This window comes from Schistocerca cancellata, chromosome 7 (genome assembly GCF_023864275.1).
Source record: "Schistocerca cancellata isolate TAMUIC-IGC-003103 chromosome 7, iqSchCanc2.1, whole genome shotgun sequence".
NCBI lineage: Eukaryota > Metazoa > Arthropoda > Insecta > Orthoptera > Acrididae > Schistocerca > Schistocerca cancellata.
The window spans coordinates 462,827,823-462,852,067 of NC_064632.1; the positions used below are offsets into that span (position 1 = coordinate 462,827,823).

The 24,245-nt window shown below is 43.8% G+C and overlaps 1 protein-coding gene across 1 annotated transcript in view; it reads left to right on the plus strand.

The window, feature by feature from the left end:
* The window catches only part of LOC126092092 (zinc finger and SCAN domain-containing protein 22-like), a 759,840-nt gene that overhangs the window by 477,143 nt on the left and 258,452 nt on the right, over nucleotides 1-24,245 (plus strand). The window contains exon 4 of the mRNA XM_049907515.1: nucleotides 22,445-22,783. Within this exon, the coding sequence (XP_049763472.1) occupies nucleotides 22,445-22,783 (339 nt within the window). The remainder of the gene's footprint in view (nucleotides 1-22,444; nucleotides 22,784-24,245) is intronic.

The window sequence follows — 24,245 nt, forward strand, 5'->3', positions numbered from 1 at the left end:
CAGCCGCCACTTTCGTCATGCTTGGCCTCCCAGGTCCCCAGACCTCAGTCCGTGCGATTATTGGCTTTGGGGTTACGTGAAGTCGCAAATGTATCGTGATCGACCGACATCTCTAGGGATGCTGAAAGACAACATCCGACGCCAATGCCTCACCATAACTCCGGACATGCTTTACAGTGCTGTTCACAACATTATTCCTCGACTACAGCTATTGTTGAGGAATGATGGTGGAGATATTGAGCATTTCCTGTAAAGAACTTCATCTTTGTTTTGTCTTACTTTGTTATGTTAATTATTGCTATTCTGATCAGATGAAGCGCAATCTGTCGGACATTTTTTGAACTTTTGCATTTTTTTTTGTTCTAATAAAACCTCATGTCATTCCAAGGATGTGTGTCAATTTGTAGCTCTCTATCTACATCATTCCGTGATTTATTCAGTTTTCAAATTTGTACTGACTTTGATCACCCTGTATATGTTTCAGTTATACTACCAAGGGGCATGACAGAAGGTACGAATATGTGTGTAGAGTGTTGATTAGCTGAGGAAGATGTTCATACACTAGGTTTAAAAACTATTGTGTATCATGTTAATGATAGTATTTGAAAAAAAATGTAATTATGGTAACGTAAGTAGTGATAATAGACCTGAACTGTTAAAAATAATTTACTTCTGTGACCAAAAGACAATTTAACCCTTTTCTTACCCCTCAGGGAACTATATTTTACCCCACAGGGGTTGGGAACTAATAGTTTTGGTGATAGGACGTCGTAAATATAGAAATGCATCAAAAACTAACTTTCGTTAACACGGAGCTGGTTTGTTTATGTGAGTTCGACAGTGTAACGAAGCAGGTATTGCGGCAAAGGGGGGGGGGGGAGGGGGAGAGGGGCGGAGTGGTTACGGGTTTATTTCCGAATCACATGAATGGCTCGGCTGCTCTGTGAACCGAAAGGCGACACTGATAACTCCACACACGGAGGTCTCATAATTTAACGATGTAAAGAGATGAAGTCGTTTTGAAGGAAAGTAATGAGTGACAAAAACGACAGAATTTGTAGCAACAAATGGTCCGTGGCCGTTATGGAAAGATGTAATTTTTTGAACGGTATTTTCGGCTGTCCTAGCTGTAGCACTTCCGAGGTTTAAGTTAGGTACCGTTTTCTTAAGGAGAAGTGATACGACAGTACGGATACACATTATCCGCGAGATAGAGGCACGGCAGACAAGCTGCCACGGTCGCAGCAGGGTTCCCAGCCGTTCTGGCGGCCGTAGGCGTTATTTGGAGGGCCAGTCGGCAAACGCGCACAGTGAGAGGGTTGACGCCGGCAGCTGTCACACGCGTAACTCGGACGGGACGGGTCGGTCGGCCGGCTACGTGTGTATCGGTTCGGCGATCGCGGCATCCCACGCACCGCATTCCGGAGCGGGGGTCCCACATCTGGGCGCGGCCCGCAGCGTTCACACGCTCCAGCCAATGGCGGAGTCAGCGAAGGAGGCCTGGCAGTTGTCTCGTCGCCGCTACTTTCCGCGTCTTCCTCAGCCAATCACGTAACGTTGTAATGTTGATGCATTAATTTCTTCTGAAAGCGGTGCTGATATTCAAGACAATGAAAGCGGGTTAAAGGTGTGAGCTATCTGGGGAAAAATACTGACGAATCGGTTGCACAGACCGAACGTGAGGAGAGGGGCTAGTGTAATTGGTTAATACAAACCATAAAAAAAAATGCGCCGAAGTATGTTTCTTAACACAAACCTACGTTTTTTTAAATGGAACCCCGTTAGTTTTGTTAGCACATCTGAACGTATAAACAAATACGTAATCAGTGCCGTTTGTTGCATTGTAAAATGTTAATTACATCCGGAGATATTGTAACCTAAAGTTGACGCTTGAGTACCACTCCTTCGCTGTTCGATCGTGTGTATCGGAGAGCACCGAATTACGTAAGGATCCAAAGGGAACGGTGATGGACCTTAGGTACAGAAGAGACTGGAACAGCACATTACGTCCACATGCTAACACCTTTTTATTGGTCTTTTTCACTGACGCACATGTACATTACCATGAGGGGTGAGGTACACGTACACACGTGGTTTCAGTTTACAATTACGGAGTGGAATAGAGTGTGTCCCGACATGTCAGGCCAATAGATGTTCAATGTGGTGGCCATCATTTGCTGCACACAATTGCAACCTCTGGCGTAATGAATGTCGTACACGCTGCAGTATATCTGGTGTAATGTCGCCGCAGGCTGCCACAATACGTTGTTTCATATCCTCTGGGGTTGTAGGCACATCACGGTACACATTATCCTTTAACGTACCCCACAGAAAGAAGTCCAGAGGTGTACGATCAGGAGAACTGGCTGGCCAATTTATGCGTCCTCCACGTCCTATGAAACGCCCGTCGAACATCCTGTCAAGGGTCAGCCTAGTGTTAATTGCGGAATGTGCAGGTGCACCATCATGCTGATACCACATACGTCGACGCGTTTCCAGTGGGACATTTTCGAGCAACGTTGGCAGATCATTCTGTAGAAACGCGATGTATGTTGCAGCTGTTTGGACCCCTGCAATGAAGTGAGGACCAATGAGGTGGTCGCCAATGATTCCGCACCATACATTTACAGTCCACGGTCGCTGTCGCTCTACCTGTCAGAGCCAGCGAGGATTGTCCACGGACCAGTAATGCATGTTCCGTAGATTCACTGCCCCGTGGTTTGTGAAACCCGCTTCATCGGTAAACAGGTAGAACTGCAACGCATTCTCTGTTAATGCCCATTGACGGAATTGCACTCGATGATTAAAGTCATCACCATGTAATTGCTGATGTAGCGACACATGAAACGGGTGAAAGCGGTGACGATGCAGTATGCGCATGACACTACTTTGACTCAGTCCACCTGCTCTCGCAATATCCCGTGTACTCATGTGTGGGTTCATGGCAACAGCAGCTAACACACCAACTGCACCCGCTTCTCCTGTGACGGGCCTGTTACGGACCCGTTTGCGTGCTACGACCATACCTGTTGCATACAGTTGGCGGTAGATGTTTTGCAATGTGCGGCACGTTGGATGCTCTCTGTCCGGGTACCGTTCTGCATACACCCTGCAGGCTTCAGCCGCATTTCGTCGACACTCGCCATGGACGAGTATCATCTCCGCCTTTTCAGTGTTCGAATACACCATGGTCACAGTTCCCACAACACTACACTATCACAGACGTCTGGTAACACGGTGTACTACAGTTGGTCTGCGTGAGGAGACGAATGCAGAATAACAATAGCAGCAAGCGCTACATGCGGACACTACGACAGCTAGACCAAACCACAACAGTGCACTACAGCCACACTCGTAAACACGGTCGTCATCGTAAACATGCCCCTGCAGATGCTGCTCGCTGACCGTGGTCCGTGTTTGTTACAACACGCAACTGAATGTCGGAGGTTACAAGCGTAAATTTTAGGTTACAATATCTCCGGATGTAATTAACATTTTACAATGCAACAAACGGCACTGATTACGTATTTGTTTATACGTTCAGATGTGCTAACAAAACTAACGGGGTACCATTTAAAAAAACGTAGGTTTGTGTTAAAAAACATACTTCCGTGTATTTTTTTATTGTTTGTATTAACCAATTACACTAGCCCCTCTCCTCACGTTCGGTCTGTGGAATCGATTCGTCAGTATTTGATGTAGTTTACGAAATATATCCAGCGGTAATGTTAGGTGACTCACCATATATATATATATATATATATATATATATATATATATATATATTATAAATAAAAAGAAATACATCAGTTTATATTTGGACATTTATTTTAACATTGATCATTGTTCCGTTAAAATTTCAGCATATTAAACTTGATTCATAACTAAACTTGTGTCTTATTTAGGATTGTGAAAATGTTAGTTTGTAATCTTACGGAACACATCAAATATGGAGCCAAGATTGGGAGACTGCATACAACACTGCATTCATAAAGTAACACACGAAGAATGTTGAAACATATGCAAGAGGAAATTAACCACAACCAACCGATTCAATTTTCAACCAAAGAAGTTACGTTCGTAGCGCAATCCTGTCCGTCATGAAATTACCACACACTGTTGTGAAATCTTCGCGAAAAGAATAGCTGCGGCTACTTTGATGATTACACCACATGCTTCACGTGGTCAACTTGGTTTACACAAAGAGTGTAACTCCACAATAATTTTGATAATTAAAATAAATTACATCGAAACACGAATTACAAAAGAAAAACCTCGAACTGGTTCCTATCGTCTTACTATTAACCTGATGGGTCAAACAATTGTATAAGCACGTGGTACTGGTCTCACAAAGTACACCCGACATGGGTTTAACATCAAGAAAAGTTGCTATATTGAAAAATATTGTCAACACGAGACGTTATAATCTCACGCACATTCGATTTAAGATTGGTGATCTTAGTTAGAGTCACGGATCATCCACACGTGGTTCGACTTTACTGACAAAGTAGTGACAAAGTCTCTACTGGAAGATATTCTGAACTTCACACTCGAATTACACTGCGTTGCAATTTAAGATAACATTAGATATTTTACATCTAAACCTGAAATAAAGATGATTAAATTTTCAGTTAGGCTGAACTTAAGAAATCCATTGTCCTACGGACTCAGCAGAGACGCTCTTAGCCGGAGATCTTACCACTTCAGACGCTCGCCGCGGACAGACTGCCCTGGGCCCCTACCGAGGGTGCTTCCAGATACAAAACGGAAGTGACCAGAGAGGCAGCTTCCTATACCAACATGACAAGGGACGGACAGGACCATACTAAGAATAGAAACCTCTCTGCTTTTAGAAAGCGTAGCTGCCTGTTCCGACGTTGGCCCTACTGTTCTCTAGCAGACAGGCTTGTCTGCTACCATCAAGCATGCAACTAGAAATACGTTTGCTCATTCATCCTCTCACACAGAAGGGAAGGGGGATGACAGTATCTTATCATATACAGTATATAAAAGAAAGCGGATGTAGGTTCCGTATGAGACTGTGTGACATGAATTACATATAAACTGTGTTTTAAAGTGTAGCAGTGTGACAGATCGTTCTTGATTACGTGTAAAAGTAACACGTTCCACTGCTCCATCTCCTCCCAGATAGTCAGAAACACCATAGTAAAATTAGAAATGGAATGTATGCCGTAAATGACAACAGTTTTGAAAAATTAACATGAAAGGAATCCAACAGAGACCTTTCAACGTCTCTATAGCAACGCAGCAGTGTTGTCACAGCTCTGTCTACGACGGCTATTTCTGTTCAACCTCCTATCGGTCGCGAAATTAAAACCGCAGTGACAATCCAATGAAAAGATGGGCAAATGTGTTGTGCGGAGTCTCTGGTACGGCTGTTTATCGCATCACGTTGCACTTTTCAGTTTTGAGTGCACAGTGAGCGCTTCAATATCCCTACAGTAGAGTTGTAAAACTACCGTCGGCTACCACAGGTAAGCTTAGACTACTATAGTTTTCCTAGTAGCTTTCGTCAGTTACGATCGTAAACGTATTTGTGTTAGGAGTTTTGCACAGTTATCGGGCGTTACCTTGCTTCGATCGGCCCGTTTGCTTATGCAGTCAGTGTCTTGCTAGAGTCCCCAAGAAACAGGCACTGGTGAACCGTCTACAACACAGGTCGTCAATCTTTTTTGCCGTAGAGTATTGTGAGGCAGCACCTCAGGCTACATGTTGTTGTTGTGGTCTTCAATCCTGAGACTGGTTTGATGCAGCTCTCCATGCTACTCTACCTGTGCAAGCTTCTTCATCTCCCAGTACCTACTGCAGCCTACATCCTTCTGAATCTGCTTAGTGTATTCATCTCTTGGTCTCCCCCTACGCTTTTTACCCTCCACGCTGCCCTCAAATACTGAATTGGTGATCCCTTGATGCCTCAGAACATGTCCTACCAACCGATCCCTTCGTCTGGTCAAGTTGTGCCACAAACTTCTCTTCTCCCCAATCCTATTCAATACTTCCTCATTAGTTATGTGATCTACCCATCTAATCTTCAGCATTCTTCTGTAGCACCACATTTCGAAAGCTTCTATTCTCTTCTTGTCCAAACTATTTACCGTCCATGTTTCACTTCCATACATGGCTACACTCCATACAAATACTTTCAGAAATGACTTCCTGACACTTAAATCTATACTCGATGTTAACAAATTTCTCTTCTTCAGAAACGCTTTCCTTGCCATTGCCAGTCTACATTTTATATCCTCTCTACTTCGACCATCATCAGTTATTTTGCTCCTCAAATACCAAAACTCCTTTACTACTTTAAGTGTCTCATTTCCTAATCTAATAGCCTCAACATCACCCGACTTAATTCGACTACATTCCATTATCCTCGTTTTGCTTTTGTTGATGTTCATCTTATATCCTCCCTTCAAGACACCATCCATTCCGTTCAACTGCTCTTCCAAGTACATTGCTGTCTCTGAGAGAATTACAATGTCATCGGCGAACCTCAAAGTTTTTATTTCTTCTCCATGGATTTTAATACCTACTCCGAATTTTTCTTTTGTTTCCTTTACTGCTTGCTCAATATACAGATTGAATAACATCGGGGAGAGGCTACAACCCTGTCTTACTCCCTTCCCAACCACTGCTTCCGTTTCATGTCCCTCGACTCTTATAACTGCCATCTGGTTTCTGTACAAATTGTAAATAGCCTTTCGCTCCCTGTATTTTACCCCTGCCACCTTTAGAATTTGAAAGAGAGTATTCCAGTCAACATTGCCAAAAGCTTTCTCTAAGTCTACAAATGCTAGAAACGTAGGTTTGCCTTTCCTTAATCTTTCTTCTAAGATAAGTCGTAAGGTCAGTATTGCCTCACGTGTTCCAGTATTTCTACGGAATCCAAACTGATCTTCCCCGAGGTCGGCTTCTACTAGTTTTTCCATACAGATATTATTAGTAATAGGTCACGTACATAAATTGTCCGTCCCCGGTTGCTGAGCGGTCAGCGTGACAGACTGTCAATCCTAAGGGCCCGGGTTCGATTCCCGGCTGGCTCGGAGATTTTCTCCGCTCAGGGACTGGGTGTTGTATTGTCCTGATCATCATAATTTCATACCCATCGACGCGCAAGTCGCCGAAGTGGCGTCAAATCGAAAGACTTGCAGCAGGCGACGGGAGGCCCTAGTCACACGACATTGTTATTACGTACATAAATTAATAAATAATGAGCCCCCATTACACCAGATGTTTTAAGTGTGAATTAAGTTGGTTGCCGGCCCACAAGTACTGATCCTTAAATATTGGCAACATTCGGAACACTTTATGTCGAATGTTTCCCGCCTCAGATTGCTGTCACTCTCAGTAATCTCCAAAGTTGTGATACTGTAGCTGCCTAAAGCAGTATTGTTCTGTTATCTGTGGGAACAAATTATTAATTGATCAAGAATTATACTTCAGTGCATTCTGGTATATGAGACACGATCACTAAATGTTTTGAATATCATTTACACTGATGAGGCAAAACAATGACCACCTGCTTAATAGCTTGTTTGTCCGTCTTTGGAAAGAAAACATCTATGATTCTGCGTACCAGGGATCCGACAGTTTGTTGGTAGGTTCGTTGGCTCATTGGAGGTATGTGGCATTAGATGTCTATGCACGGATGTATCCGCGTAAGTGACGGGCCGCTGCTCGGCGTACGCGGTGATGGCATCCGATGACGACCCAAATGAGCTCCATAGGTTGACATCAGGTGAATTTGGTCGGCGAAACATCAACGTTAAAGTTCACTCTAAGGCTACTCAAACCACTGTAGCACCGTACCGGGTCTGAGACGTGGACAATTTTACTGCTGAAAGATGCTATTGGGGAAGAAAAGAAGCATAAAGGGATCAGGTGGTTGGCAGCTATCAGCGTGTCCTCGATTACCACCACAGGTCCCATGCAAGCGAAGGAAAATGTCTCTCACAGCATAATAGTGTTCACACCAGCCTGCGTCCGTGGTGCGCTGCATGTATCGAGTCGCCATTCACCGCGACGACGGCGTTTGTGGAGACGACCATCGACCTAGTCCACCAAAAATGTGATCAGCCGGAAGAGCTGACACGTTTGCATTGATCGACGGTCGAACCCCGACGGCCCCTCGCCACTGCAATCGCAACTGACGATGTCGTTGAATCAGTATGTGGACCCATAGGGGTTGTCTGCTGCGTAGCTCCATGTTCTACAATGTATGATGAACGGAGTGGTTCGGAACACTGGTGCGGATATAAGAAAAAATGACCCGAATGAAGTTTTATAAATAGTGGCCACCCCAAAATAACTTTACGGAAGTGAGTCGTGGGTCACTGACAAACGACAAGAAGGTAAGATCCAGGCAGCTGAAAACAGAATTCATAGGGCTGTGAAAGGCTGTACCAACGAAGACACATTAAGAATCGATGACTTTAGGAAAGAACTAAATATATTTAAGGAAAGAAACAAAATTGTAGACAACAGAAAAGAATGGAGTGAACGTCTTGACAGTATGGGCAGTGGCAGACTTCCTTACGAAGTCAGAAATTATCATCCGGTATGTCACAGAAAACTGAGAAGGCCAAGGAAGAAATCAGCGTGGTAACAGGCAACTGCCTAATAATTGCTGTTGGAGAAGAAGAAGAAGAAGAAAAAGAAAAAGAAGCATCACAACGGTGCCACAGAGGGGAAAATTTGTAAGAGATCATTAATTCATGTAATCAATTTATGTTAGCGTCGTAATGGTCATGCGACTGAAGCTACTAGTATAACAAAGATTAAATTCAATAGGCAGCCCATGGTGGCCGAATAATTATATGGGTACTTTGAAACAGTGCAACACAATTCTGATAGTGAGAAACTCTAGGAGGATGTTTAATCTCACTGTTAGGCTCATTCCGAACAGCTCGGCTCACGCCCCATGGCTTCAGATTCCATGTCGTACCATTCACAATCATTAGAGCGGGCTCCTTCCATTTACACTGGCGAGTAGCAGGCACAAGTACCGCCTAACTACGCAAACACAACTTACCGGCTTCTTCCCTCCAACGAAGCCAGCTGCTGTAAATAAGAAATAAAAGAAATCAGCAAGAGTGTGGTGCTGTTCAGACACGGTTTGAGAGCGAAGTTCATTTCAGTTAAGCGAAAAACCGTGACTCGGATATCTGCGTCTGTTTTTCTTTACGGCGGCTGCTGTACATTAGTCTACATTACAATGCCGGCCCCTCTGTGGAGTGTTCGCCTAAATCGCTCCCTGTAAATTGGCCGAGCTGCCGTTACCGCGGAAGGTTTTGCCGGTAGACCTGTAGTTTCGCAGCTGGGACGCAGGTAGCATTAAGCTGTGACACAAACTGGATGTTGCTCCGTCTCCTAGCAACGGGTGGTGCGTTATAATATCCTGCTGGTCCGTAAACGAGTCCCCTTGGCTCGTAAATACTGTTTTCCGCTGGTCTCCGCAAAATGAGTGCCACACGCTCCCGTGTACGTTCTTTTCTGCCTGATAGCAACGTTCTGAGGTGAAGCTCATATTGTCTTGCAATCTGAATTTTCGTAGGCGCTTTATTGCTTCTGCGTCGACGATGTTACTGGAGGATGCTATAAAGAGGACTGAAGACTGGACTGAACATTTTAACAGGCGGAACACAAGTTCGTCTTGCACAAGGACAGGGAAGAAACTCGGGCTTACCTTGTCAAAGGGATCATCTTGGAATTTACCTTAAGTGGTTCAAGGAAATCTAGATTGTCGGACGAGGGTCTGAACCGCCGTCCTCCGCAATTCCAGTGTCTTACCAGAATATACAGCAGGACACACCCACTAGCAACACACATACACACGCCAGGGAGTTATTTTCTTTGTGGGACATTGTGACACGGAAACAAAATTAAAATATTTTCATTTCCCCATTTCGGGGGGAAGTATTGAAGGCAGATTTCACTTGGTTGTAAGGCTAATGACAGAACTGGCGACACCCTGATGCACGCTTTCGCGGCAGATGTCAAATTCAATGAAAGTCTTTTGGGTTGTAGACGGTGTCATTTTGAAACGTGATTTACACACTGTCTCGGCCACTATTGCAACTGGCCTTAATCAGGGCATGTAATTCTAGTAGTAGTATGAGAGTTGTTCTTTTTAAAAACCAACAAAGTATACTATTCGATAACACTTTTAATCTGCTGTAACTAATTCTGACAGAGTATCATCATCTGGCAGACGTGACGACTCGAAGTGGCAAAAACCGTATGTCCATGACTAGAATGTACTTCAAACATAATCTGTAATAAGCAGAAGGATATAATTCGTTTGAACGATATTGTGAAAGAACAGTGAATTAAACACTACAGTACTATGATGCTAACATGGAAGAGAAGAAAAGAAGAGATACAGAAGTAAAAGTCCAAGGTGACATAACAATGTAAAAAACTCAAAGCTTCTGTGAAGGCCGCAAAAAATTAGAAAGCAAGAAGTGGAATTAATTCACAGTTGATTAAATATTAAGCATCATTAAACACTCTAAATTGTTACAAGTGTTTAACATGTGCTGGAAGCAAAAAGATCTACCAAAAAACTGAAAGAAAGCAAAAGTTCTACATATATATAAGAAAGTAGGAATAAAAGATATGAAAATTACAGAAGGATGAGCTTACTTAAACATCATATGAACTGTATTTTCTACAGAAGACAAAACAATAACAAAGTTCACTAGTGGAAGAACAGGTCGGATTTAGGAAGGGACGCTGATCGACTGATTAAGTTTTCCTTTTATGACAGATTACTGTGAAGCAAAGATAGGTTAACAAAGAGATACATAATGATTTTATAGATTTTAGAAGGCTCTTAGAATGTAGTTAAAGAAAAATTATGGAGAATAACGGAGCGGTGAGTTTACCTCTTACAGCTTGTTCCAGCTGTCAAACGTCTGTGTAAAGAAACATCACCAATGATAAATATAGCAGGCATGTATATGGAACTGATACAAATAAATAAAAGGGTGAGACAAGGTTGTAGTTTATTCCCTACCATGTTCAATATTTACACTGACGACGGAGTTCGCAGATGAAACCCTGGGATAAACACCGGGGGACAACTGATCAATTTGGTGAAGCTAAAAGCACTACAGTGCGCTGATGATCTTATATTGATTAGTTAAAGAGAAAATGGTTTGCAAAAAGGAGTACGTGGACTAAACAAAATGTATATGGAGTGTATTATGGAAAAAGTAGAATATATCGCGGAAAACATACAGTGAAAACTGTAATAGTAGTTAGCGAAAAACAATTGAATAGGCAAAATATCTTGGATGTAAAATATCGTGTGAATAAGAAGAAGGTATCACATTAAGTTAAACAGATTAGAAAATATCGGTAGGACAACTAACAGAACTTAAAAAAAAAAAAAAAAAAAAAACAGGAAGAAACACGACTGTTATTCTGTAAAATAATCGCTTTGCCAACCCTGCTATGTGCTAATGAACTGTAGGTATTGAATGAAAGACAAGAAAAGCAAATACAAGGACCAGAAATGAGATTTCGTAGAGCGTTAAAAGGATCTAAAAGGATAGATAAAATAGGAAATGAAGATATCCGAAAGGAGTTGAAAATTGTGATTGTGAACTGGATAAAAGGAAAAGCAACTGGAATGAACATGTGCAAAGCATACATTCAGACGGATTGCCACCTCAGGTTGTTGTTGTTGTTGTTGCGATCTTCAGTCCTGAGACTGGTTTGACGCAGCTCTCCATGCTACTCTATCCTGTGCAAGCTTCTTTATCTCCCAGTACCTACTACCACCTACATCCTTCTGAATCTGCTTAGTGTATTCATCTGTTGGACACCCTCTACGACTTTTTTCCCTCCACGCTGCCTTCCAATACTAAAGTGGTGATCCCTTGATGCCTCAGAACATGTCCTACCAACCGATCCCTTCTTCTAGTCAAGTTATGCCACAAACTCCTCTTCTCCCCAATTCTAGTCAATACCTCGTCATTAGTTCTGTGATCTACCCATCTAATCTTCAGCATTCTTCTGTAGCACCACATTTCGAAAGCTTCTATTCTCTTCTTGTCCAAACTATTTACCGTCCATGTTTCACTTCCATACATGGCTACACTCCATACAAATACTTTCAGAAATGACTTCCTGACACTTAAATCTATACTCGATGTTAACAAATTTCTCTTCTTCAGAAACGCTTTCCTTGCCATTGCCAGTCTACATTTTATATCCTCTCTACTTCGTCCATCATCAGTTATTTTGCTCCGCAAATAGCAAAACTCCTTTACTACTTTACGTGTATCATTTCCTAATCTAATACCCTCAACAGCACCCGACTTAATTCGACTACATTCCATGATCCTCGTTAAGTTTTTGTTGATGTTCATCTTATATCCTCCCTTCAAGACACCATCCATTCCGTTCAACTGCTCTTCCAAGTCCATTGCTGTCTCTGACAGAATTACAATGTCATCGGCGAACCTCAAAGTTTTTATTTCTTCTCCATGGATTTTAATACCTACTCCGAATTTTTCTTTTGTTTCCTTTACTGCTTGCTCAATATACAGATTGCATAACATCGGGGAGAGGCTACAACCCTGTCTCACTGCCTTCCCAACCACTGCTTCCCTTTCATGCCCCTCAACTCTTATAACTGCCATCTGGTTTCTGTACAAATTGTAAGTAGCCTATCGCTGCCTGTATTTTACCCCTGCCACCTTTAGAATTTGAAAGAGAGTATTCCAGTCAACATTGTCAAAAGCTTTCTCTAAGTCTACAAATGCTAGAAACGTAGTTTTGCCTTTCCTTGATCTATTTTCTAAGATAAGTCGTAGAGTCAATATTGCCTCAGGTAAAGAACATTAAACCGAAAACAGAAAGATCCTGCCAGACCGAGAAAAACATGGGAACAGTTACAAGCCACAACTGACCTAATAAGGGAAGTGTAGACGAAGTGCCGGCCGGGGTGGCCGAGCGGTTCTAGGCGCTACAGTCTGGACCCGCGCGACCGCTACGGTCGCAGGTTCGAATCCTGCCTCGGGCATGGGTGTGTGTGATGTCCTTAGGTTAGTTAGGTTTAAGTAGTTCTAAGTTCTAGGGGACTGATGACCTGAGAAGTTAAGTCCCATAGTGCTCAGAGCCATTTGAACCATTTGTAGACGAAGCAGAAGGAGAAGAACTAATAGTATTGGTTTCATACAGCTTCATAGTATTAGTGTTAAGTAACTGTATGTCATCAGAAGGTGTCGAACCGGCGATCTCTGAGTCGGTTGCGACCACAACAGCCTGCATTGGCGACCTAGTTTACAGAGAAGTATTTTCAGTGTTGAGGTAAACGTGCCCTCATGAAACTGGGTTACAAATTACGCTTATAGTTAGTCGTAGGACAGAAAGTGTGGGAAGGAGTGGTAGTGCAGGACAAAATAGCAGCGCGGAGGGCCTTCCCACAGTGGCTGCTGGCGACGTTTCGGGACAGCCCGAGCGCCCCGTGGGAGCGGGCGCTCCTGGTAAGGATCGGGCCGGTCCTCTGGAGTGCCTGGCATTCCTCCGGCAGTGCCAACAATGTTGCGGGCGTCTGCATTCCGGCATCCGTCATAGGCAGAGCGGCCGGCGTGGCCGCCACAAAGGCAGCGGCAGCGGCTGCCTAACGATCGCGGATGCCAAACGCGAGGCAGTGCCGGCCTGGACCGTGCTCCACTTTCTGTCGCACGCTCCTCCACGGCGTTCTGAGTAATCTCAGTCGATACCAATACGAATTCGCGACCGTGTATACTTTTATCTTCGTGAAACGTGGAAAACGTCGGTAGGGTAATGACGGTTGTGCCACTAGTACTCTCCGCAACATAGTGTTGAGTGTCTTGTAGAGCACACGTGTAGAAGCGATGTATGCGTAAGCTGAATTAAGGGGGGTAAGGGGGGGGGGGTAGGACGTCAAACGGGCCGACTTGGAGCAGGAGAGGCACCACAGGACATTTTAATTTCCATTGTCTATACTTTTACAAATAAATTCATAAAACTTTAACAGCACGACCAGGAAGGATTCAGGATTCATACTCAATAGTAGTGGAAGCTCAAAAACGTAACAATACACTTTTTTTACATGTGAAATTTCATCATTTTTTCACTTACTACTGGCTGCATTTGTTGCTATAGGTACACTTTTCTACCTAAGTAAGAGTGATTCTTCGATGACTTTTGCACCTCATACAAACCATAGTTACAGGTGTATGAAACTCTAGAAGTTATTTAATTTATGAAAAAATGAATGAACTGTTACATTTTAAACTTCATGTTTATAAAAAATTCAAGTTTTATAGTTATTTATCTAAATTTTTCCACAGTTTTTTAATAGATTCGGAAAATTCTAGAGTTTCATACACCTGTAACTACTGTTTGTATGCTATGAAAAATTCATCGAAGACTCTCTCTTACTGAGGAAGAAAAGTGTACCTATGGCAACAAATGCAGCCAGTAATAAGTGAGAAAATGATGAAATTTCACATGTAAAAAAAGGTATTTTGCTACGTTTTTGAACTTCCTCTGCGATGAGTGTGAGTCCTCAATCCTTCCTGGTCATGCTCACAAAGTTATATGAATTTATTTGTAAAAGTATTGACGGTAGAAATTAAAACGTACTGTGGTGACTCTCCTGTTCCAAGTCGGCCCGTTTGACGTCCTACCCCCCCCCCCCCCCTTAAGACTAAAATTATTACTAATTCCATTTTTCATTTCATTTTCGTTATTCTTATCCTCTCTGTATCCTAAAGATCCTCCTGTCGTTCCGGATCCGTTGTTCACATGACTTGGCAGATTTGTTTCGTTTTAAATTTGTGGTCGGCTGTCCATTCTCTTGCCCAGCCGGGAGGGAAACGGTGTGTACCATCTGTCTATAAATCGTGTAAACTTTGGTCTGTGTGTTGTCGTCTTTTAAACCACTGTGTGTCGTATTTTCAGAAGTGATGATTGGGAATTAGTTCAGATTTGTCTAAACGAACTTGAAAAAGCCGCCTAAGAACCACACCCACTGAGGACGGTATACGATGCCAGTGATCGTTAAGCCGTCGCGTTGACCCAAAAGGGTCTGCCTAACATTCGTGTCTCTCAAGCTAGCGTGCCGCGCATTTAATCTATACAGGCAGGTCATCATTATTCATATTACCTTAATTCAACTAAACGAACGCATTTGAAAAAGAAACGTACAAAAAACCAATTTTACTTCAGACAATGCTCTTTTTTTACCAGTTCTTCATCTGTTTTAATGTCTCCCTCCCACTATATCTTCATCACGGTAGGGCGAGTGTTCTCCTCCTTACGCTCACTATACTTTGTAATGGCGTTTCGCGCATTCTAGCCTTTCCTGGCCCCCACACCTTTTCCCTTTTAGTATTTATGGATCTAAGCACTATGGGACTTAACATCTGAGGTCATCACTCCCCTAGACTTAGAACTACTTAAACCTAACTAACCTAAGGACATCACACACATCCACGCCCAAGGCACTATTCGGACCTTCGACCGTAGCAGCAGCGCGGTTCCGGACTGAAGCGCCTATAACCGCACGTCCACAGCGGCCGGCCCTTTTAGTATTTCTTCCAGTGTTAAGGTAGTAGTGAATGCTGCTACTTTAGTTCTGTCCACCTGCCTCTTTTACGGGTAAGGATGTTCGATGTTCTTTCCTCACATACTCCTTCTACTAAATGTTCATTCCGTATCTTGTCTGCTGAATCAATTTTTAACTTCCTGTATGTCAAATATATCGAACACTCCAGGACCAGAAACGTTTATAGCGTTCAAGTCGCACACTTACTTTACCGTGTCCGGAGCTGTCAATTTTTCGGCCCGTTACTGGATCAAGTCAAAAGCTTCAGGCTTGTTTAGCCAGAGGTCGGATAGGGAGCAACGTGCAGGACAATTTCAGCGTGTCAGAAGACATCACATGTTTTGTATTTCTCCACAGTCGCATTTATTGTCATCGGGTTTTAATAGGCTCCATCTTATCAGCTTGACTGTTACAGGGGGTAAAGCAGTTGTGATATGGTTTAGCATTTTCCATGACTTGAAATTTAATTCAACATCACTCGGTAGGTGTTCCGAAATAGTCTAGCCTATCGGAGGATCATTAAAGGTGTAATTGAGGAACCGATATCATTACTTTAGACTTTTTCATCCGTGAAGTGGTTCGCGATCATGAGATGTGTTTTTGAACTGCTCGCTATGTTCATGAGTTTCCCTACGAGGCGTGGGACTTCGTGTGGGCTTCACGCATCTTGTGATTAGCCTACACATTTCGTTAAGGTTTATATCGAGAGAGCCTCCAAGTGAACGTTTTCACTCGAGACCACCCCAAGACAAGAAAATGCCGACGCTTCCTGAAAATGATGTCCTTGACGGCATCGACCAACCCTTCCACCACCGGAGAAAATCAAACCAAATCAAGTACCACAGCAGAATAAGGCGTGCCAGAACGGCAGTGTTCCGTCAGGGAACTGGCCAATCTCTGTAATAAAAAAACTGAGTTACGTTCTCTTCCACTGAATTTGAAAGACGGCATGCAGCGTATCCAGAGAGCCTTTCACAAAGAAACGGGATAAAAGAAACAAGAGGGAATTTTTAAAGTGCCAGACTACAAATCCTAAGGTCTCGGGTTCAACAACATGCCGATCCTAGGATTTTATGTCTTACTTATCGCTCCTTTATCCTCTGGAAATGTTTATTGATTTGAAAAATGGTTGGTAAGCCACGTTAAACTGTAGCTCCCCCTATATCTGGATGAGTAAGTCAGTTCAAAAATCGGAAGAAGGCAACGGCATACCATCTGCAACGAGATCATGATTAGTAAAGCACATAGGTATTAAAAACAATCTTCGGATCGATGACAGCTTTATTTTACAGCAAGATAAGTAAGTTAAAAGCACTAGATGTAGTTGGAAATTTGTATACATTTCAAGGTACTCTAGATGTTTCATCAATTTGGGACGAAACGCGTACGGCAAAATATAAAGTGAATTTTATTTTCAGTTGCTCGCAGACATAATCTCAATATCATTAACACAAAACTCTAATGGAACGAACATACCACAAGAAGACATTCAAAACAGTGAAAGATTAAAATCTAAAATAAGTCACTTTCGTGCTTGGGCAGCTCAGTCGGTACTTTCCTGCGAAAGGCAAAGCTTCCGAGTTCGAATCTCGGTCCGGAAGACAGTTTTAATCTGCCTGGAAATTTCATATCATCGCACACTACGGTGCAGAGAGAAAATTTCATTCCGGAAGCATCCCCCACGCTGCGGCTAATCCATATCTTCGCTGTATCCTTTCTTCCAGGAGCGCTGATCTTGCACGGTTCGCAGCAGAACTTCTGTGGAGTTGGGAAGGCAGGAGACGAGGTAATGGCGGGAGTAAAACTGTGAGTACAAGTCGTGAGTCGTGCTTTGCTAGCTCAGTTGCTAGAGTGGTCGTCCGCGAAAGACAAAGATCCCAAGTTCGAGTCTCGATCCGGCACACAGTTTTACTATGCCAGGATTTTTCAGTCACCTTCAGTTTCCCAAGAAAATGAAAAAAAAAGTAAGAGAAGTACCCTTGAATGTTCAGTGAGGAATAGAAGCAAAAGAATGAAAAATACCAGTGGAAAGAACAGTTCCTGAAAAATTGTAATACATGTTATGGAGTTCGATGGGTTTGAATGTGGAAGGAACGAATTATTCACTACTAAGACCACAAATTATAGTTCAGTTGCATGCGCTGATATGAAACTTCCTGGCAGATTAAAACTGTCTGTCGGACCGAGATTCGAACTTGGGACCTTTGCCTTTCGCGGGCAAGCGCTCTGCCAACTGAGCTACCCAAGCACGACTCACGCCCCGTCGTCACATCTTTACTTCTGCCAGTATCTCGTCTCCTACCTTCCAAACTTTACAGAAGCTCTCCTGCGAACCTTGCAGAACTAGCACTCCTGAAAGAAAGGATATTGCGGAGACATCGCTTAGCCACAGCCTTGGGGACGTTTCCAGAATGAGATTTTCACTCTGCAGCGGAGCGTGCGCTGATATGAAACTACCTGCCAGATTAAAACTGTGTGCCGGACCGAGACTCGAACCCAGGAACTTTGCCTTTAGCGGGCAAGTGCTCTACCAACTGAGCTACCCAAGCACGACTCACGCCCCGTCCTTACAGCTTTACTTCTGCCAGTATCTCGTCTCCTACCTTCCAAACTTGGTAGGGCACTTGCCCTCGAAAGGCAAAGGTCCCGAGTTCGAGTCTCGGTCCGGCACACAGTTTTAATCTGCCAGGAAGTTTTATATTTCAGTTATTTGTCAGTACCTGGCACTCGCCTGTGAAATTCTACTGGGCCTTGTCGATTGATTTCACGGGCTCCTTTAGCGAACTACCCGTCACAAAAAAAAAAAAAAAAAAACGCTTTTCATATGCACAAACTACTGCAGGAAGATCATCAGGGGAAAAAGGCAGGACAGGTAAGCAGCTAGGAACAAGCTTTGCTGACGAAGGTGCGTGAACGATGGATTGATCGCTCACTGCACGAGCGTATCGCTGGCTACGAACCGTAGACGCCTACCCTCGACGCAACACGAAGTGCCGTCGCGGGGTAAGCCGTGTTAACAACGAGGACGTCGACGCAGAAGTCTGGTTTCCGGCTTGCTGGAATGGTAACGGATTTGTTACGCGCTGCCCATCAGTCGTGCTTCGTCCCTCGCTTCACCGCCGGCCCCCACGGCGCGATGCCGGTAGCGGCCATCGCAGACACCTCTCCGCCTCCGGCCGCTGTCGCCCTGAATGCTCGAGCAGACTCTCGGCCCTATTGTACTGTCCACCACCATCAGCAGCCTCTCACTGCACTGTCCCCCGCCGCCCACTCCAACCGCTCGTCGGGAATTTTTCAACAGAGCGCCGTGGTGCAGCTCGCCATTGTGAGTTACCACGATTCGCCAACTTCTTGTCTTTTCTCCTCCCCGCCCGTACATTCCCCCTTTTTTCCCTTTTTTTCCCCCTGTGCTGTCGCCCCGTTCTTCTTATACCCCGATTGCGTTCCGCTGCTGTGTGGAAGGAGAAGAAGGTATGGCCTGCGTGAATGTGAAATGTTTACGGAGCGAGCTTTGTTCCAGATGCTCCCGCGGGAGATCTGACTCGTGATTATGTATCAGGGATTATTCTGCTGATGGAAATACGGTGGCAGGCCGGCCGCGACGCGTTTGTTTCGCGGCTCACCTTTGTTCTGTGCCGCCTGCGCATTTCATGCTAAGTGGTCTACAGATTTAATATTACGCTTATTATTCATGAAGCGCGATTTAAGTCTCGGCCTCGAGGTTTCGTTTAAGTACTCTTGTTTTGGTAGCTTAAATTGAGGCCGTCCTTCTCTAATTAATGAAAAGGTTGAAGCAGAGCATTCAGGCAGTCGCAGTAACAACTCCGGAACATTGTCTACGGCCCTAGCTTTGATGACAGCTAAAGTTGTCTTTTTCGACTATCTTCACGTTTGGGCAGAATCACGTAAAGAAATTTATAGTTTCACGGAAACCCATTTTTCTTACAACTCTGTGGTTCGCAATGGACGTTTTTCGTGAGTAAATATCTCCACTAAGTAGTAGTTTATTGAAACGATGTTACACCTCTTCATCTGCTTTCTTCTTCATTATGTCCTGCTGATTCTGATGATGGTGGTAATTACCACAAAAGGATTATCACTCTTGATGACCTATCGCTATTTAGTACGCAGCGACTCGTTCGTTTCAGAATCATTAACTCGGCTTCTATTAACGTTAGGACAAACGCAAATATTCTAACCGAGCTGTTGTACTGTTTACATAGTAATTCATGTTCATATTTTCTGAATAGTATCATTCCCGTTTCATGTCCCCAAGACAAGCTTGAAATTACTTTCTTTTTCCATGATTTTATCTCATTCATAATGAATTCCTACATACTGACACTGACTTCATTTGCATATTATCGCTAAGTCCGGTACTGAGCTTAATAAAGCACAATGTGGCGCTCCATTAAAGATTTCCTGGATGACAAACTTGTGTTAGTCTTATCGGCGAAGTTCATGATATTTCGAACTGCATGAAATCGAGATTCGAAATCTTTACCAAGACTTCCATTTCTCAAGATTCAAGATTAGGCAGTCTACGTCTCGAACATTGTCATCATCATATTGGCCCTGCTTCAAATGTTTCTGTTTTCTCGCATCACTTTTCATTCCTTGGTAAAATTTGTATCCCTTATCTTCCAAGAATTGCTACCATGTAGAATTTTGCTTTAAAAAGTTTATTATATATTCGAATACCAGAGCACAAGCCCATATATTGCTTACAGGACTTCGTCACTTACTTCTCTCTAGGTGCAATTCGTCCGTATGATTGCCCTTCAAAACCACATTCGTGTAGGTTGTAGCTGCTGCCTATGTTTTCCGTTTTTTCCCTCTTTTCCTTCTTTGGCTGTAGTTGATCTCTCATTTCAGTGGAGTAGTGCACTCCAGATGAAGTGTTTAGCTAAAGTCCTTTCTTGTCGCAATATTAAATGGGTTTCCTAGTTAACAGAGTTCCCTTGTTGTGGAACAAACGTTTAGCAGGAGTTACTGTCTAGTTTCTGGAACGCAAGTTTTTTTTTCAGAATTCGTGCTCTCTGAATTGATAACCCCTCACAATTTTGGATATTCCGATGGTCATGGTTGCTATGATTTGAGGACGATGTGTCCCCTCTTTTTAATATTTCTTGATTTTTTGGTTAAATTTATATTCTTTGAGGGAAACTGATATAGTGATGTGCAGGTAAGAAGGCGGTTGTGTGATGCAATTTGGTTCAAAGAGGTCCAGAGAATACATTACGACGCCGTTAGTGTCCTATGAGTGTCCGTTCAACGACATACTCTGTAGCCGTTACCTTCGCTGGTAACAGGTAACATGTGAATAAGCTACACATGGACCATTGTTTCTGCTTCTGACTGTCCCTGCAAGTATTTATATGCTCGGCAAACTATCACTGTCATGCTGCAGAGACCACACGTCCTCACCAACCTAAAACCAAGGCTGAATTTTTGACCCGCACCCAGAGGCACACAGTACTTTTTGGTTGAATCGTCAGGTGGTTCACGACTGCCACCGACCTCCTTACGTGCGCTTCGTTACAGTACTGTTATGATTCTTATTTTACAATGATATTCTTATTTTACAATGATATTCGTCAAGAGCCGTGCAAATGAGATGTTACTTTATTTTATTTTTACAACCAGTTTCGGCATTAGATTATGCTATCTTCAGGCCCCATATGCATCTCTCAAAAATAAACGGTATTGGCGGACTGGACCATATGTTCCTGGATGTCGTGAATTCTAAACCGTATACCAAGTGCCTCCTTCGAAGACCTGACTGCGATCAAGTCCTTTAAGGAAGCACTTGCTATTAGGGTCATTGCAAATTTTGGCGATATACGTCTGAGTAAATTAGCTTACCACGCCTATTTTCATTCTCTGCTTTCGTATGGAATCATATTCTGGGTTAACTCATCATTGAGTAAAAGAGTGTTCATTGCAAAAAAGCGTGTAATCAGAATAATTACTGGAGCTCATCCAAGATCATCCTGCAGACACTTATTTAAAGAGCTAGAAATCTTCACTGTAGCCTCACAATATATATATTCACTTATGAAATTTGTTATTAACAATCCGAACGAATTCAAAAGTAATAGCAGTGTACATGGCTACAACACTAGGAGAAGGATGATCTTCACTACTTAAGGTTAAATCTAAGTTTGGCTCAGAAAATCTTTGGTCACTTACCTAATAGCATCAAAAGTCTGACAGACAGCCATACAGCATTTAAAAGGAAATTAAAAGAATTTCTTAATGGCAACTACTCCTACTCATTAGATGAATTTTTGGATATAGTAAGTGGGTAATTTCCCAACCCCCACAAAAAAATTGAGTGTCATGTAATATTTTGTCTAATGTAATATCTTATATAGGCACCTTTTATTAACCTGACAAGTTCCACTTCATTACGAAGTGTCGTATTCATGATCTATGGAACAAGTACTAATCTAATCTAATCTAATCTACAGTTTAGGTTTGGCCCAGAATGCCGATATCGTTTATTTTTGAGAGATGCATGTGGGGCCTGAAGATGGCATAGTGGAATGCCGAAATTGTTTAGTAAAAATAAAATAAAATAACGTCTCTTCTGCAAGGCTGTAGGAGAATACCAGTGTTAAATGCTTGACGGGCTGCTGTCTCATGTCCACAATGGATCAACAGTTTATCATTCTGTTAATATACCAAGTCTACAGCTGTAGCTACACCTTCAAAAAATAACGAGAAATGGACAGCCAATAGGAAATTCTGCGAGAAAAAGGGCTGCCAGGGAAACTGAGTTGTATCTTTGGTCTACTGAGCCGTTCATAACAACAGCGCCAATGTTTGCAGACTCGCCGCTGGACCTGTCGATGTCGCTGCTGTCGCGGGTGCTCGTCAATAGCCCAGGCGCCGGCGACACCGACGAGCGCAAGTCCGTGTCCGGGGAGTCGTCCGCGTCGTCGTCGTCGTCATCGTCCACGTCGTCGGCGGCGTCGACGGCGGGCGACCTGTCGCTGTCGCTGGCGCTGGAGGCGGCGGCGGCGGCGGCGGCGGCCGTCGCGGCTGCGGCGCCCGGGCCCAAGGCGGCGCGGCCGGCGCGCGGCGAGCGGACGCTGCTGCCCTGCGAGGTCTGCGGCAAGGCCTTCGACCGGCCGTCGCTGCTCAAGAGGCACATGCGCACGCACACAGGTACGCCCCCTGCTCGCCCTCCACTACGCTACTCCTGACACAGGCGGGATATTTCAAACACGACCCGGCGTTGCGCGGGAACCATTGTTGTGACTCTGGCTCCGATCACTGCATGCCAACTGGCCTGTTTCTGGGACACCGGCATAGGTTTTAACCGAAGTTAGTATGGGCTTCGCCAACGGCCTTGCCGCAGTGGTAACACCGGTTCCCGTCAGATCAACGAAGTTAAAGTGCTGTCGGGCTGGGCTAGCATTTGGATGGGTGACAATCCAGTCTGCCGAGCGCTGTTGGCAAGCGTGGTGCACGCAGCCCTTGTGAGGCAAACTGAGAAGCAACTTCTACATCTACATCCATACTCCGCAAGACACCTGACGGTGTGTGGCGGGGGGTACCTTGAGTGCCTCTATCTCTTCTCCCTTCTATTCCAGTCTCGTATTGTTCGTGGAAAGAAAGATTGTCGGTATGCCTCTGTGTGGGCTCTAATCTCACTGATTTTATCCTCATGGTCTCTTCGCGAGATATACGTAGGAGGGAGCAATATAATGCTTGACTCCTCGGTGAAGGTATGTTCTCGAAACTTCAACAAAAGCGCTTACCGAGTTACTGAGCGTCTCTCTTGCAGAGTCTTCCACTGGAGTATATCTATCATCTCCGTAACACTTTCGCGATTTCTAAATGATCCTGTAACGAAGAGCGCTGCTCTCCGTTGGATCTTTTCTATCTCTTCTATCAACCCTATCTTGTACGGATCCCACACCGTTGAGCAGTATTCAAGCAGTGGGCGAACAAGTGTACTGTAACCTACTTCCTTTATTTTCGGATTGCATTTCCTTAGGATTCTTCCAAAGAATCTCAGTCTGGCATCTGCTTTACCGACGATTAATTTTATATGGTCATTCCATTTTAAATCACTCCTAATGCCTACTCCCTAATAATTTATGGAATTAACTGCTTCCAGTTGCTGATCTGCTATATTGTAGCTAAATGATAAAGGATCTTTCTTTCTGTCTATTCGCAGCACATTACACTTGTCTACATGAGAGTCAATTGCCATTCCCTGCACCATGCGTCAATTCGTTGCAGATCCTCCTGCATTTCAGTACAATTTTCCATTGTTACAACCTCTCGATATACTACAGCATCATCTGCAAAAAGCCTCAGTGAACTTCCGATGTTACCCACAAGGTGATTTATATATATTGCGAATAGCAACGGTCCTACGTCACTCCCCTGCGGCACACCTGAAATCACTCTTACTTCGGAAGACTTCTCTCCATTGAGAATGACATGCTGCGTTCTGTTATCTAGGAACTCTTAAATCCAATCACACAATTGGTCTGATAGTCCATATGCTATTACTTTGTTCATTAAACGACTGTGGGAAACTGTGTCAAACGCCTTGCGGAAGTCAAGAAACACGGCATCTACCTGCGAACCCGTGTCTATGGCCCTCTGAGTCTCG